Raw genomic sequence first — 16,252 nt, 5'->3', positions numbered from 1 at the left:
CCTCTGCCCGGTCCTGCCTCCACTCCCCAATGCAAGACAGGAGTCACTCTAGTCTTATTCATCCCACCCATCCTACGTCCAGGTAGTCACAGCCAGGGTGAGGGCCAAAAAGTGCTCACTCCCCGTGTTGTAGCCTCTGCTGAGTAAAAACAGCTGGCATCGGAGGAGCTTAGCGGGCGACCAAGATGGCCGCGTAAGCTCGGAGCTCCGTGGACCGTCCGATCCACCGCAATTATCCTGTCTAGAATACTGGTCCACGTTGGTGGCACTGTATAGCTGGCGGCCTGCTGAGGCGGGGGCTGCAATCGGATCCCAAATCGGTGGCTCCTGGGCGAAGTTACGTCGAGCTGAACTCCGCTCCGTGACGGTGCCATTGTCCATCCGGACTTCGTCACTTCGCCACTTCGCTCGATCGTACTGCAGGGGCCTTGCCTGCCATCTCCTTGGTGCAGACGCTGTGATCTGGCCTTGCCCTGGTCGACCTGAATGTTTTTCTGATCTGATTGACTCCTGGCTGTGGACCCTGACTTGAGACCACCGGTCCTTTGTTCTCGTGGACCCAACATGGCGGGCAGAGGCGACCCAGAGAGGGCATCAAATAAAGGTGGTCGTGGCAAGCAGCAGACGCAGAACAACCGCATGGAGCGGTATGTTAATCTCAAATCGCCACCTGCGTCGGGTGCTGTCTCCAAGGGAACCCCAGTTACTGCCCCGCCGGACGGCCCGGATCCTACTCTGGTGGACATTATGGGTGCCATCACCAGTCTCCGTGCTGACGCACTACACCAGCACGAGATCCTGTCTCACAAGGTGGATTCCATGGCCATTGATATTGCTCTAATCAGGACCGACTTGGGCAAGACGAACGACCGTGTGAGAGCGCTGGACATTAAGACCACTAGTCTGACCTCGGATGTCTCTGAACTACAAACGGAGGTCCGGAACCTGCGATCGACTGCCGATCAGTTCTCGAAACGGCTGGAGGACTTTGAGGGGCGAGCCAGGCGGCAGAACGTCCGCATAGTTGGGGTTCCGGAAGGGTCCGAGGATGGCGCGGCTGATCTCTTTGTGGAAGGACTGGTCAAGACGCATCTGGCGCCCTCTGGACTGAGCAACTTCTTTTCGGTGGAACGTGCCCACCGTGTGCCCGGTGGTCCACCTAAAACGGGGGCGACGCCACGACCCATTGTGGCGCGCCTTCTCAACTTCAGGGATCGAGACGCGATCCTCCAGGCGTCCAGATCACACGGGCCGCTACAGTACCAAAACGCAGAGGTGCACTTTTACCCGGATTTCACCAGGCAGGTGCAACGCCAAAGGCTGAGCTACGCGGGAGTCAAGAGACGCCTCAGGGACATGGGTCTCAAATACTCTATGCAATTCCCTGCGAAGCTCCGTGTGGAATTCAAGGGCCGCGCATACTTTTTTGACTACCCGGACAATGTGAGCGAGTGGCTGGACACTGTAACACCAGAACGGGAAGAGCGAGAGGAAGATGTTGGAGGAGCCTCAGGCGGAGCGGAGCGGCAAGAATGAACTGGGAGCCGGGGCTACCCTTGCCTCGAATGACCGCCGGACTACTGTTTTGGTGTGATTATTCTCTCCTTTACTTATATGGTGGGTGGCGGGACGATTCCACGGAGATTCCTTCCTCCTCTGGGTCTTTGGTAAAATAGTTAATGGGGCGACAGGCACACTGCAGGTTGGGAGGGCTTTTTAGTCTAACGCAGGGGTGCAGGGTGGGGGGTTGGTTGGGTACAGTTTTGGTTTGTTGTGTGTTTCTCTTTTCCTCTTTTTTGTGGCACACGGACAATGGTGATCCTGGACTTTTACTGATGCAAGTGTCTTTGGGTGATGGGTGGGGCGGGCGGCGGAGGGATGAGGGGTAGGGTGTTGAAAATTCTTAGTTGGAACGTTAACGGGTTGGGTGATCGTATCAAGAGAGGGGTGGTTATTCAACTGGTTAAACTGCATATGCCGGATGTTGTACTTCTTCAAGAGACGCACTTGGTGGGCAATGCCTGTAAAGCCCTGAATCGCAAAGGTTATAAAATGGTGGCTCATTCGGGGTTCTCTTCCGGCTCCAGGGGGGCGGGGATTCTCATGCGCGCATCCCTTCCCTTAGAGATAGTGACCACCTTGATAGATGATAGGGGGCGGTACGCCGCTGTATCCGGGAGATGGGAAGGGCGTTCCCTCACGTTGTTGTCTGTGTACGTCCCCCCAGGGCTGCAGTCTAGTACTTTTCAGGACCTTGGTGGTGCCATTTTGTCTATGCCGGCTGGTCGTTTGATAGTGGGGGGCGACTTTAATTCGGTTTGCTCTGGCCTCCTCGATCGCCAACCGCCTCGCGACCTACGCGGACCACAGATGTGGTTGCCGTCCTTTCTAGACTCTACTGGGCTGGTGGATACGTGGCGGCTTTTGCACCCCACGCTTCGTCAATTCTCTTTCTTGTCGGGTGCGCACGGGAGTCTCTCGCGGATTGACTATGTCCTTACGCTGGCCTCGGACGCACTAGCTGTGTCGGAGGCCCGCTTCCTGGCCCGAGGCATTTCCGATCATTCCCCTTTATGGGTCTCCTTTGACTTTGGCGTGACTCTGTCGGAACGCCCGGCAGCGGTCAATCCTTGGTATTTTCGCGATTTTAGGACCCGTACCCTTTTGGCCAAATCTATCGACCTGTATTTTACTGAAAATGTGGGCTCGGTGGAGTCGGCCGTTACACTGTGGGAGGCTTTTAAGACGGTGCTCCGTGGAGAGGCCCAGGCACTCATCGCGGCTACTCGCCGTGATAGAGACTCGGCTATGCTGGCCATTGAGCAGGAGATGCTACACCTCGAGACCCAGCTGCGCTCAGACCCGGACCCCCTGGCCCTCCACAATCTCTCGTTGAAACAAGCGGAGTACCGAGCTTTGGCCACTAATGCCGCTCTTGTCCTCGCCAGGGAACAGCAAGGCCGCATCTACGATGTGGGCGACAAGGCCGGGAAACTGTTGGCCTGGCTCGATAGGAGAGAGATGGCCAGCCGAGTGGTGCCGGAGCTCCTTGGTGAGGACGGTACAATCCTTACGGATCCCAGCGCCATTGTTGACTCTTTCGCGGACTACTTCCGCGGAGTCTACGAGTCTGCCTCAGAGTTCTCGGAGGCGGCTACTACGACCTTCCTCGCTGATATCGACCTGCCCAGTCTCTCCGAGGAAGAACGGGAGGACCTGGATAGGGACATCACCGCGGACGAGATTGATCTTGCTATTCGCTCCCTTAATTCAGGCAAGGCCTCTGGGCCCAACGGTATTCCAGTGGAGCTGTATAAAATCCGATCGGATGCGGTTTCCCTGCATCTCCGCAGGATGTTCCTTGAATCCCTTGAAAGAGGCTCCCTTCCCCTGGACCAACGACTGGCTACCATCGTGGTCATCCATAAGGAAGGTAAACCACGGGACGAATGTCGCTCTTACCGTCCTATTTCCCTCCTTAATGTGGAACCCAAGGTCCTTGCCAAACTCCTGGCTAATCGGTTGATTGGAGTTATTAGTAACCTCGTGCACCCCGATCAATCTGGATTCATTCCCCACCGTAACACCGCCCTGAACTTGCGCCGCCTTCATGGGGTTATGGCCCGGGCCCACACTCTCAAGGACCCAGCGGTGTTGGCGTCCCTGGACGCCACCATGGCCTTTGATTCGCTAGAATGGCCTTACTTATGGGCGGTTCTGGCTAAACTCGGATTCGGACCGGTCTTCATCAGTTGGGTGAAACTCCTTTATGCGGACCCGATGGCCAATATCACGGTCAATGGTCGCCTATCGGCGCCCTTCCCGCTGCGCCGTGGCACACGACAGGGTTGTCCCTTATCTCCCCTGTTGTTCGCCCTGGCTCTTGAACCCCTTGCGGCGCAGCTGCGTTCCCACCCCGACCTGAGAGGTATTGAATGGGCCCCCGGCGTTGAGGACAGGGTCTCTCTCTACGCTGATGACATCCTGCTGTACATGTCTTCACCGGGTAGATCCCTTCTTGTGGCTTGCGATGTCATCAAACTATTTGGGCGATACTCTGGCCTGGTTATTAACTGGGCCAAATCGTCCCTCTATGTCCTCAAAGGGGATACCCCGCGCCTCCCTGGGGGCTGCGGCATCCAGATTGCGCCGCGCGGCTTTAAATATCTGGGCATATACATATCCGGCAACGCCAAGCTCCGGTATGACAACAATCTGCTCCCTCCTCTTCAGCGGCTGCGACGCGACGTCGAAAGCTGGCACCACCTGCCACTTTCTCTCCTAGGCCGTGCTGCCCTTTTTAAGATGATGGCACTTCCCAGATTCCTTTATGCACTACAGAATACGCAAGACCCTGTCCCGGCCCGATACTTCCGCGACATCGAGGGCCTTCTCCGTAATCTCCTTTGGGAGGGCCGCCCCCGTGTGGCCCTCCACAAACTCACGCTTCCTTGGTATGATGGGGGCATAGCCCTCCCTGACGTGCGCCGGTACTATTGGTCGTCGCAGCTCGCTGCCCTGAACCATGGTTTTTACGGCCCAGTGGAGAACCCTGGATACGCCATGGACAGATGGTTGATGGGCGGCGGGAATTACTACCGTGCCCTATATTCCAAGTCCTTTGACCGCAAATTGACTGGCCCCACCCGCACGGCGGTTTGCATTTGGAAAGCGGTTACCAAGGCGCAGGGATGGCAGGGCAGGCTTACGAAGTTCACTCCCCTCTTTGACTCCGACATCCTGGGTAGGCTGTGGCACACCAAAGGTTTTGACAAATGGGACCTCATTGGCATCAGCAGAGTTGAGGACATGATCTCTAGGGGTTTGATTAAGACCTTCCCCCAGTTACAGACTGAGTACCAGCTGGGCGCGACGGAGTTCTTCCGCTATGCACAGTTGAGACATGCGCTGCTCTCGGCCTCCCCGCCGGATGGCGTCATTCCTGAAAGTTCCCCGCTGGAGGATAGGATCCTAGATGGGCATGTGCCGGACAGTGCGATTTCCCTTTCATACAAGAAGCTGATAAATGTACGCACAGACCTCCTCCTTGGCTTGAGAGAACAGTGGGTGGCGGATGGCCTTGAGCTGGACGACGAGGACTGGCAAAGTGCGGTTTCCTCTCCTAAGGAGGTTGCCATTTCTTCCCGTCTTCGCCTCGTACAGTTTAAGATCCTCCACCGGGTATACGTGACTGGGCCCCGATTGATGCGCATGGGTTGCTCCCCGGATGGTCTTTGCCGCAGGGGGTGTGGGGCTCTTGCCACCTTCCTACATATCCTCTGGGATTGCCCGGTGATCACCTCCTATTGGAGGAGGATCCACCGCGTGATGGCGGAGGTTACTGGCGTGGCTTCCCATGCGGAGGCCCGTAGGTGCCTCCTGAATGTCTGGGAACCGTCCGATCATAATGTCGCGCAGACTAGGTGGGTCACCCTTGGGAACATGGTGGCGAAGAGGGACATAGCCCAGCGGTGGGGCGCTAATACGGCCCCTCTACTGGTGCAGTGGAAGGCCAACATGGATTGGTGTATGTTTAGGGAAAAGACAGCCTATGTAGCCAGGGGGAGGCCACGGAATTGGATGAAAGTCTGGGGAGCATGGAATGACTATAGGGGGGGTGTGTGCCAACCGCCTGAACCGATTGACCAGCAGGATGCTGCATTTCCCTGACCTGTAACGCCAACTGAGTTTCGAAGTGTTTATTTCTCCTGATGCCCTCCCCCATCTCCCTCTATCCCATCCTGAGTTCTTCCTTTCTCGATAGTATTCCTGCCTTATTCCCTACCCATCCCCGGACACCCAGCGTCACACACTTTTTATTTATTGCCACTCTCGCGCCCACGGGCGCCAGTTGTTGTTTCTTTATTATAAAAATTAACCTTTGATGATTATGTTTCTAATGCTGCACACTACTGACCTCCTCCATTTTTTGCTGCCTTGCCTCCGGGATGTTAGGCTAAACAGCTGTGTGTTGTGCTCTCAAATAAAGGTTTTCAAAAATTTAAAAAAAAAAAAAAAAAAACAGCTGGCATCCACTCCAAGCACTCCCCTGTTGCCATAGATAGCTGCCAAACCATGCTGGTAAATATCCCTAATGAGGCTGGCTACTGGGTTGGGGATGGGGGATTTCAGGCTGGGTGCCCAGCACACACTCCATCGCGGTTTCGACGCACACCTCTTTTGACATGTTAGAAGGATGCTACCCCACAGAATGGCGAAGGTGGATGGGCAGGAAGGAATCCGCGTTTAGAAAGAGTATTCAGCAGAAAGAGCATTACCAAAGGGAAGTTACTTGTTCCTCTGATGAATATTTCTAGCTGCAAATTCCTTACCTTTGCTCAGATACTAGATCAGTAACTCTGCAGGTGGTGGGCTGTGCAGTTGACTTGCAGGGCTGAGAGGGCAAAATGTCCTTACTGCCAGAACTGCCTGCCATACTGCCAGAACTGCCTGCCAAGGTAGTAGTGCTTAGTGAACCTAAGTACTCATGCTTATGGCACAGCCTGGAAGATGTCAATGACAGGCACTCCGCATGCCAATGCAGTGGTAGCAGTGTTGACCCAGGTGGAATGGGCTCTCTGAACTTGCAGTGGCTACTTCTTGGCCAGTGTGTAGAAGATCTTAATGTAGAGGACAATGAACCTTGACAGGGTCCTCTTCTGCCTGACCTTCTCTTTCTTTACCCTTAAAAAACCCACAGAAAGTTGATCATCCACACGGGGTTCCTTGGTACGATCAATATAAAATCCTAAAGTCCTTTTGTTTCACCTCTTTTGAGAGGTGAAAACGGCAAAGAACACAGGCAAGGGGATAAAATGCACTACGAGGAAAGGAATCGCAACTTTAATCAAGAATAATCCACGAGTTCTCAACACCAGTTTGTCGGGGGAAAAAGGTGGAGTAGGGCTGATGCACTGACAGTGTCTAAAGCTCATTGACACAATGAACTGAAGAAATTGCAATGAGAATGATGGTCATCACTGTCAAGAAATGCAGTGAGCAGCTATGCATTGCCTCAAAGGGCCGCACATGAAAAAAGTTAAGACCAAACTATGGTCTTACTATAGCATCACAAGTGGTGTAGGATGACACATGTGCCAAGCCTTTTATAAACCTCATCATAATAGGTGAGTCAGGAAAACATAAAGAGGCTGAAAGGGCTATCAAATAAACCAATGCAAAGCCTTGGTGAGCTAAAGACAAAGGGTCTCATTGACAATACTTTGACGCACGGGAGCGCAGCATGCCTTCCTGCTGCGCTGCCGTGGGTCAAAATAGAAGGGCAAGAATGCACCATATCTGCAAGATATGGCACAGTCCTGTCTTTCTCCCCTGCGTTGCTGTAAAAACCGTAGCCGTGTGCCAGCGCAGACTCCTTTGCATTATTTTGCAAGGGTGCCTGCGCCGAGGGGATGATTGTTTTGTGCAGGATAGGGACCCCTTCCTGCTCAGTATCATTAAAGACATTTCCTCTTTCTATGCATGCTGCAGAATGCAGCACTCATAGAAAGAAGAAAAATTAAAAGAAATACAAGTATTTCTCCTCATTGGGCCTCCTTATGCCTGCCATGGGGTGGTGTAGGATTCTGACGCATTCCCATCTTTACAAAGTGTTGTAAATCTGGAAATGCATCAAGTTCCATAGATGTTGCGTGGGAACATCCACAGCCACACCCGTAGAACACCCTTTTCATGCAGAATTATGCGTTAAAGGGAAAAATATTTACAAGGCCATGAAAAGTCATGCAGGGTGACTTTACATGTCCTTGATCATATGGGGAAGCCTATTGCGTTGCTGGTGCGTTGATAAAATTAATTCACTGGTGGCGCAATAGACTTGTATATAAGCCCCAAAGCAAACAAAAGAAAATATTGGAATCTAAAGGGTCAATAGTGTGCTTAAGAGACAAATCCACAAACTTGTCCCAATGCTCGGCATAAATTAACTTTGCGGAAGAGGATCTGGTGGAAAGCATGACATCCCCCACTTCCGGTGGCAGATAAAATACAGTCACCTGATGCAGCTCACTTGCCATGCATGGAGGTGCAGATTAGACCCTGCCCTGTTTCTGAAAAAGGAGTTCATTCCGAACTGGCAGTCTGATCGGAGAACAGGTGCTTATGCACAGAAGCTCCAGGAATCAGTCTCTCAGTCCAATCTGTGGCCACTAGAATTACTATGAATTTGTGGTCATTGCTGATCTTTTTCAGAACTCGCAACACGCAGGAGAGGGAGAGGCAGGAACGCATCTCCTAAACAGTGTCCTTGTGAAAACTCCAATGTACAAAATCGTTTGACACTGCATTTTCCCTCCGGTGGTGAAAAGCTGTTGCCAGGAGATGTCCTGTGCCAACTCAGGATACAGTCATCATATGTGGTCTGCCAGACACTGTCAGATAAGATTGCCTTTTGTGGCATTAAAGGACCCTGTCAGGTGGTTTGCAATCAAGAAGTTTTCCTTATGCTCCAACGAGCTCCAGAGGTGCAAACCCTCCTGGCACTAGGCCCCCGGATTCCATTGCACCCTGTTTGTTGCAATACCACATACCACTGTTGCTAGTGATAACCTGCCCCAGCCTCCGTTTAATAGACAGTAGGAAGGACTTCAAGGCCAAGCTATGGTTCATAACTTTAGCAAGCTGATACAGATCGAGCTTCCATCGGAGATCAGAGTCCTCTGATCTACAACTCCCCCAGTTGACTTCCTGAACTCAGCAGTGGAGGGTCTGTCACCACCGGAAGCTCTGGTTGGGGAAGGGACCATGTCCTGCGGCTGGTCCAGTTGCCATTGAGTAGCCCCCACTGCAGATTAAGTGGAGTTGCATTTAAAATTTGAATATTATCCAATGTGTGTCCTTGGTGCTGGCCCCACTGGAACTTCCGATTACATTGCGAGCCTGCTTATATGCCGCCAGGCTTAGTGGATTAGTAGGATGGAGAAGGCTAAAATCCATAGAAGCCTTAGAACTGCTTTCACTGAGATCCAGCCCAAAGGCAGTAACATCAGGATTATAGCCGGAATGTCCTGGATTTGTTGCAATGGAAGGAAGGCCCTGAATTGTACCATATCTAGGACACCTCCAATGAAAGGATGTCCCTGCAAATGAGTCATGTGCCGCAGCAGTGCCCTCAGGAGAACCCTCAACTTGGAGCTGGAGTGAGACCAACGCAAAGCCTGCAATTTCTTCATGTGTTCTGCAATGTATTGCTTCACTTTCCAGTCCTGGATTGCCTTTGGGTTCATGAGGCCGCACTTGTCAAACAACTTAAAATCATGTTTTGAGCCCAAGCACCAGAGACACATCTCATTTGGGTCCAAGACCTGCATCTATTTTGTACATTTTTTCCTTCTGTTGCATCACAAAACTCACAGTTCCCAGCGCTGGTAGCAGATGAACATGAAGACACTGTTTCTCAGACGTCTTGAACAGGGGCAAAGCTCTACCTCAAGACCCTGGAGAAACTCAAACAAAGAAGTTGCAGAAAGTTCAGTCCAGTCCTTTCACTGGCCATATCAGAAGCAGCCACTGCACGCCAACACAGCAAGGCACACAGCAAAGTGATAGTTCCTCCTAACAGCTACTCCGGCTGTTCTTCTTGGCAGTCTTCTTGGTCACAAAAGAGTTTTAAAGCTCTTGGGTTTGGGCCCTAATATTTATACTGCATTTCTCTTTGTTCTCTTGACAGAGAGTGTCTTTGCTTAGTCCAAACCAGTTTGCTCCTCTCTGGGTCAGCGTCCCAGCAGGAGGTGGAGACAGCATTGTCCACAGCAGACCAGGCCCATTAAAGTGCACGGAAATCTCCTCCTACTACTCTAAATGCAGCCCAGGTCTATTCAGCCCAGCCCTGACTCATCCAGGAAAGGCAGGACCCACCTCGACCACCCCCGTGGCAGTCTGAAGTGAATGTACATCCCCAGCTCCTGTCACTCCAAAGCCAGACTGTCAATCCACAACCCAGCACAGGCACACGGGATGGCTAAGTAAGAAAATACCGACTTTCTAAAAAGAGGTGTTTTCAGACACAACATAAAAATAATCTTTACTAAAAGATGCATGTTTATATTTTATGCTCAGGTATACTAAACTTGACCTTCCCATCTTATCCCAGTTGGAAGTTATACTTATAAGATGTTATAAGTAAACTCCCATTCTATCCTATCGAACAGATACCCTTTCAATAGTGAAAAACGAAATACACTGTATTTCACTATCAGGACATGTTACACACACCAGGACATGTCCTACCTTTCACATACACTGCACCCTGCCCAAGAGGTACTTTGGGACCTTAGGGGTGTCTTTCATGTAAGAAATGGAAGGTTAGAGCCTGGCAAGTGGGTACACTTGCCAATTCGACATGGCAGCCACAACTGCGTGCAGACACTGTAGTGGCAGCTCTGAGAACCCTTTGAAAGGCTGAATGTGTGGGTGGCACAATTGGTGCTGCAGGCCCACTAGCAGCATTTGATGTAGAGGCTCTGGTTACACACAGTGCACTGTACTAGGGACTTAGTAGTAAATACAAATAAGCCAAACATGGAAACACTTATCCATTTAAAATTTTCCAGGAGAGCATATGAACTTTAGCACTTAATAGCAGTGGTAAAGTGCCCAGAGTCCTAAAACCAGCAAAAAGAAGGTCAAAATCAGGAGGCCAAAAAGCAGGACGTCTGGGGATAAACCCGCTGAAAAAGCCAGGTCTAACACTAACCTTTTTGAAATTTGAAATGTAATGTAACTTTAAAGTTGAACAAATAAAATTCATTTAAGTTAATTCGAAACATAACTTTTGATCGTTTTACTAGATATTAAATAAATATATTTTTTTTACTTTAGGTGGGATTTTTTAAATTAATTCTTAAAATAATTTTAATGTGATTTAATATAGTCAAATTACTGAAATATTTAAAAACTAAGTTAATAATGCTGTAACTTGTTATTTTAATTTTGTTCTACGTTTAAAATAAATATTTTGAATTAATTTACATTAAGTGTTAACTTAAAATATGTGTACTAATTATACTTAAATCATAATAAATATTTAAACTTTTTCCTATACGTTACCATAGGGAGATCTTCTCTGCCTACATGTGGAAATTTACAAATAGTAACTTTACGCTCGTAAATTAAGCTCTACTCTCTGGTTTTAGGGGGTGGAGACATGTAAGCCTACACTTTGTAGCAAATCTATTACTTTAGGCTCTTCACCATTTACAGGTGTAAATGTATTATTAAGTGTAAGAGTAAACTTACATGTGCAGATTTATCAATATGTACCTTTGTAAATAGCCCCGTAACCTAGGCAATTGGTTGATTTCTATCATATTTAATAACTTAACTATGTTTATAGTACTGTACCCTTCTGTTGCATCTTTCTCACGCACACAAAAATCCGCGGATGCAAAGTGGCCTACACAATGCCTATTTTAATTTTTACAAATGCAGTATATAAATTGAAGCACAAGACTTAATACTTAATCATGAAATCCTTGTTTTCCATGGTTCTGCAGGAATAGTATCCCACCCACCACCACCTTGCCCAACTTTAAGACCAAGCTTCAAGCTGCAGAAGGACAGTGCCACGTGGACGTAGCATTCTGGGGCGGCGTGGTTCCCGGCAACCAGGTTTGTGTTACCCCAGGAGGTGATCAGTTGAATGCAGCGTTCTTGCGGATTTTTAGGTTATCTCTAAGGATATGCTGATTATGCAAACATTGCTTTTGTCAACATATTTGATTTTTCTTACAACTGCTCGAAAAAGGTAGTGAATAAATAACCTTATAAACAAGCTTTGGTAAATGCATTAGGTTTTGCCTATACACGTTATATGTTCACACATTTCTAAGGATGATATGGTAAGGCATGTCTGAGGACATCTTAAGGTAAGGGATTTGAAAGAACATGTATGGGGAGGCCAGTTTGCATATGTTAAGGTCATACATACACATGAAAGGTTTCAGAATAAAAGACAAGGCGTCTTCATGATGTTGGGGTAATGTACAGGGCATGTGGTCTTCCTCATCATTACCTCAACTCACTGTATTTTGGCTTTAATATAAACAAAATCTCTTTAAATACATAAAAAATAAGAAAGTAATAATATAGTGCATAAAACTGATGTCACATTGAGTGGGGTCTTTAGACTTTGAAATGACTGCTCTCATGGAACCAACATGTGCACAGATTTACTATTGGGCATTTTCAGGGTGCGACAAAGAAGACGAGGCATGGTTTTCAAACCTTAAATTATCCACTATTTTACTGAAAAATTTAGGATCTCGATTTCATGCACACAAATTGACACATTCCACTTGCAGGGTGCTGCATTTGTGACAAATTAGGGAGTGTGAGAGCATCCTGAGATGTATGATTTATCCTTGAAATAAGATTACACACTGTCCTATTTTCACACAGTGATATGCACTGATTTTGGACTACTTTTAAAAACTCTTCACTTTGATCAATTACCGTCTTAAGCACAGTGCTACTGAGAGAGCTGCCCAGGATCACAGAATCGAGGCAGTTCTTCAGAAGACTACCTCTGCCTTTTGGGACGCCGAGAGCGCTGCCTGCTGCCTCTTAGCCCTTTTCCAGCGCCTGCTTAAATCTCCACGCCTCGCGGCCCCCGCTCCGCGGGAGACGCTCGTAGGCAAGACTTTTGCTGACCAACCTGCCCAAGGATACTTCGGAGTGCACAGGAGCACCAACGCGATTCCAGGGAGATAACATCAACCCTTCTGTTCGAGGCGGGACTGCGAGGACCAGCGTGCAGCGCGGCGCTGATCGGCCGCAGCTGGTCCTCTTCCCGCCCCCTCCACCGATAAAGATCAAGCGGTGTGTGAGCAGTGTGGGTTCTGCCTTTTGGGACGCCGAGAGCGCTGCCTGCTGCCTCTTAGCCCTTTTCCAGCGCCTGCTTAAATCTCCACGCCTCGCGGCCCCCGCTCCGCGGGTGCCGCTCGTAGGCAAGACTTTTGCTGACCAACCTGCCCAAGGATACTTCGGAGTGCACAGGAGCACCAACGCGATTCCAGGGAGATAACATCAACCCTTCTGTTCGAGGCGGGACTGCGAGGACCAGCGTGCAGCGCGGCGCTGATCGGCCGCAGCTGGTCCTCTTCCCGCCCCCTCCACCGATAAAGATCAAGCGGTGTGTGAGCAGTGTGGGTTCTGCCTTTTGGGACGCCGAGAGCGCTGCCTGCTGCCTCTTAGCCCTTTTCCAGCGCCTGCTTAAATCTCCACGCCTCGCGGCCCCCGCTCCGCGGGTGCCGCTCGTAGGCAAGACTTTTGCTGACCAACCTGCCCAAGGATACTTCGGAGTGCACAGGAGCACCAACGCGATTCCAGGGAGATAACATCAACCCTTCTGTTCGAGGCGGGACTGCGAGGACCAGCGTGCAGCGCGGCGCTGATCGGCCGCAGCTGGTCCTCTTCCCGCCCCCTCCACCGATAAAGATCAAGCGGTGTGTGAGCAGTGTGGGTTCTGCCTTTTGGGACGCCGAGAGCGCTGCCTGCTGCCTCTTAGCCCTTTTCCAGCGCCTGCTTAAATCTCCACGCCTCGCGGCCCCCGCTCCGCGGGGGCCGCTCGTAGGCAAGACTTTTGCTGACCAACCTGCCCAAGGATACTTCGGAGTGCACAGGAGCACCAACGCGATTCCAGGGAGATAACATCAACCCTTCTGTTCGAGGCGGGACTGCGAGGACCAGCGTGCAGCGCGGCGCTGATCGGCCGCAGCTGGTCCTCTTCCCGCCCCCTTCGCCTCATCTGTTCCTCCTATAACTTCGGGCAGTCCAACGCGCACGCGGGACGAGCGCGGGGCAACGGCCGGGGCGAAGACCGGCAAAGAGCGGGCCGTTTAAGGCCGTTCAAGGACGGCAGAGGACGGCCCAGGCCCCGAATCCCTGTCTCATCGCCCTGAAACCACCATCCAGGTAGGCCGATTGTCACTTAGCCTTCTTAGAGGCCACAACCACTCAATACCTGCTATAGCATTGTCATTGTCAACGCCAAGCATGAGGCACAAAACAAGAAGCTGTACTAAAAAAGCTACGGAGGTAGCACAAGTGACTGGTCCCATTGACCTTTTCATCTCACGGGTAAATGAGACAATTGACAAGAGTATAGTACTCCTAGAGAAAAGAGTCTCTCTGGACCTCATGAATGCCAAGCGCTCTTCCCTGGGCTCCCTTGCAAATGCAAATTCACCCTCTCAGCAAGCCTCGAACAATTGCTCTTTGCCCTTGCCCTTGACCACCATAGGCACTGTTACAGTACCGAGTGCTGTCGACTTGTCAGTTACATGTTCGGAGTCGGACCCGTCCTTTGTGAATCTGGAGGCGACCCCAGACCTAGAAGCCTGTCGGACACCCGGAGAGACGGAGCCGGGCCTGGATGGGTTAACTGCCAAGTCGACCCCTCACGTGCCTAGTGATTCCAGGGGGAAGGTTACTTTTATCCCAACAAAAGTAGTGACTAAGCCCAAAACTAAGGAGTCTAAATCTAAGGAGAAGACCAAAGCCAAAGTTAGTAACCATAATTTGGTAACACCCACTCCACACACAGCGTCTGGCATTCCATGTTGGGTCGAAAACATGGTCACAGACCTCAAGCATGATCTTGAAGCTACAATAGCGGCCCAAATCAAACCCTTGATTTCTAAACTCGATAGGCTAACATCGCTCATTAATACTAAATGGCCCAACAAGATTAATGAGCCTGGGCCTGTCCAGCAACAAGGGCACAGAGAACTACCACCCAATCCCCAACCGTCAGCTAAGGTCACCAAGCCCACAACTGATAAAGCGAAAATCTTCCCATCTTCCAAGGACCAAGCTGCATTACATTCTCCCCATTCAGGGAACAACCATGCTCAGCCGCCACCAATCTCCAATACAAAAGCGGTGAGCAATCCTTCATCCGTGCAGCAATCAGCCGTTGGTACCAAATCTAACACCTCCCAAACCACGGACCCCAAAGGGAAACCTACGAATATCCTAGCCTCTCACTCTACTAATAACTCTGAAACCCCGAAGCCAAGGCAGACCCGCTATAAGTCTATTAGTCTGCCACCAGAAGTTTCTCCTTTTGTGGTTGTGTTGACTGCTGTCCCCCCACTGAAGGAAGGAGTTAAAGAGACCTATGTAGAGTTAAGAAATAAATGTGCCCAGTGGCTCCAAATACATAAACCACTACCTAGTAGCATGAGTGGGGAAATCCTTACTGTGCGTAGAGGGGATTGGGTGGGTAGGAGTAAGAAAACAATACCAGGGGATGTAATTACTGTTAATTTCAGGGATGTGGGGGCTGCGACTTTTATTTGTAATGCACCTAACAGCGGTCCTGCCACCCAGATCAAACCACTCCCCTTGTCTTACTTCCTCCCCAACTCGACAAGACCCAACTTCTACCGGCCAATTATTTCAAGTAATCAAGGGCCTGTACGTCCCCCTCAATATGCCCCTAACCACTGGCAGCGGCCGCCTAACTTTCCACCTTTTGTCCCGCACCATGTTGGCCCCCAGTGGCAACAACCTTTCCACCCCTTACCACCTTTTTTCCAACCTACCCAGCAGTGGCAACAACCTCCTCAGCCACCACTTACTGCTAATCATCAATGGCAACAGCCATGGCAGGATCCATCTTCATCCCTGTCCTTTAACCCCTCCTACACACAGTTTGCCCATCCAAATAGGTACTGTGTATTGGATGAGGTTGATTGACTTTCTCCTAAGGGAGGCTCAGATACTAACCTCCCTCATGCTAATATCGCTATGAGGGATGCAGTGCTGGGTACATCTCTCCCTATAAACTTAGAAGTGTTACCACCTACACTAATTAGGGACAGTGTAGATTCATCTAAACCCCACTGTACTGTGATTCCAGATGGAAACTCAGCACATGGCGAGTTAAAAATTCTTAGTTGGAACCTTGCTGGGATCTCAAGGAAACTAGGCCTCCCGGAGTGGAATGCCCTGGTTGATGCCCATAAAATCTGTATATTTCAAGAGACATGGGCCACCGAACCACTGCACCGGGAGGGGTTTGTCACCTTTTTTACACCAGCAGTAAAACCCAAGACAGGGAAGGGGCGGCCATCGGGGGGGCTAATTAGTTGGATAAGTATCCTGCTCAATTGCAGGATAACCACTAAGAAGGCAGGAACCCCGGATATTCTTGGTGTCTCCCTATTGGGCCTACGGGGAAGTATAATTGTTGACCTCTATAATGTTTATATCAGGGGAACGAAAAATG

General features: G+C 50.3%; 1 protein-coding gene across 3 annotated transcripts in view; it reads left to right on the top strand.

The window, feature by feature from the left end:
- Window positions 1–16,252, top strand: part of LOC147678958 (allantoinase, mitochondrial-like) — a 394,121-nt gene that overhangs the window by 121,396 nt on the left and 256,473 nt on the right. For all 3 annotated transcript variants that reach the window (XM_086942692.1, XM_086942694.1, XM_086942693.1), the window contains one exon: window positions 11,514–11,628. In XM_086942692.1, the coding sequence (XP_086798818.1) occupies window positions 11,514–11,628 (115 nt within the window). The remainder of the gene's footprint in view (window positions 1–11,513; window positions 11,629–16,252) is intronic.

This window comes from Lissotriton vulgaris, chromosome 11 (assembly GCF_964263255.1).
Source record: "Lissotriton vulgaris chromosome 11, aLisVul1.2, whole genome shotgun sequence".
Classification (NCBI taxonomy): domain Eukaryota; kingdom Metazoa; phylum Chordata; class Amphibia; order Caudata; family Salamandridae; genus Lissotriton; species Lissotriton vulgaris.
Note: the sequence above shows the minus strand (reverse complement) of the source record. Positions and strands in the feature narration are given on the sequence as shown.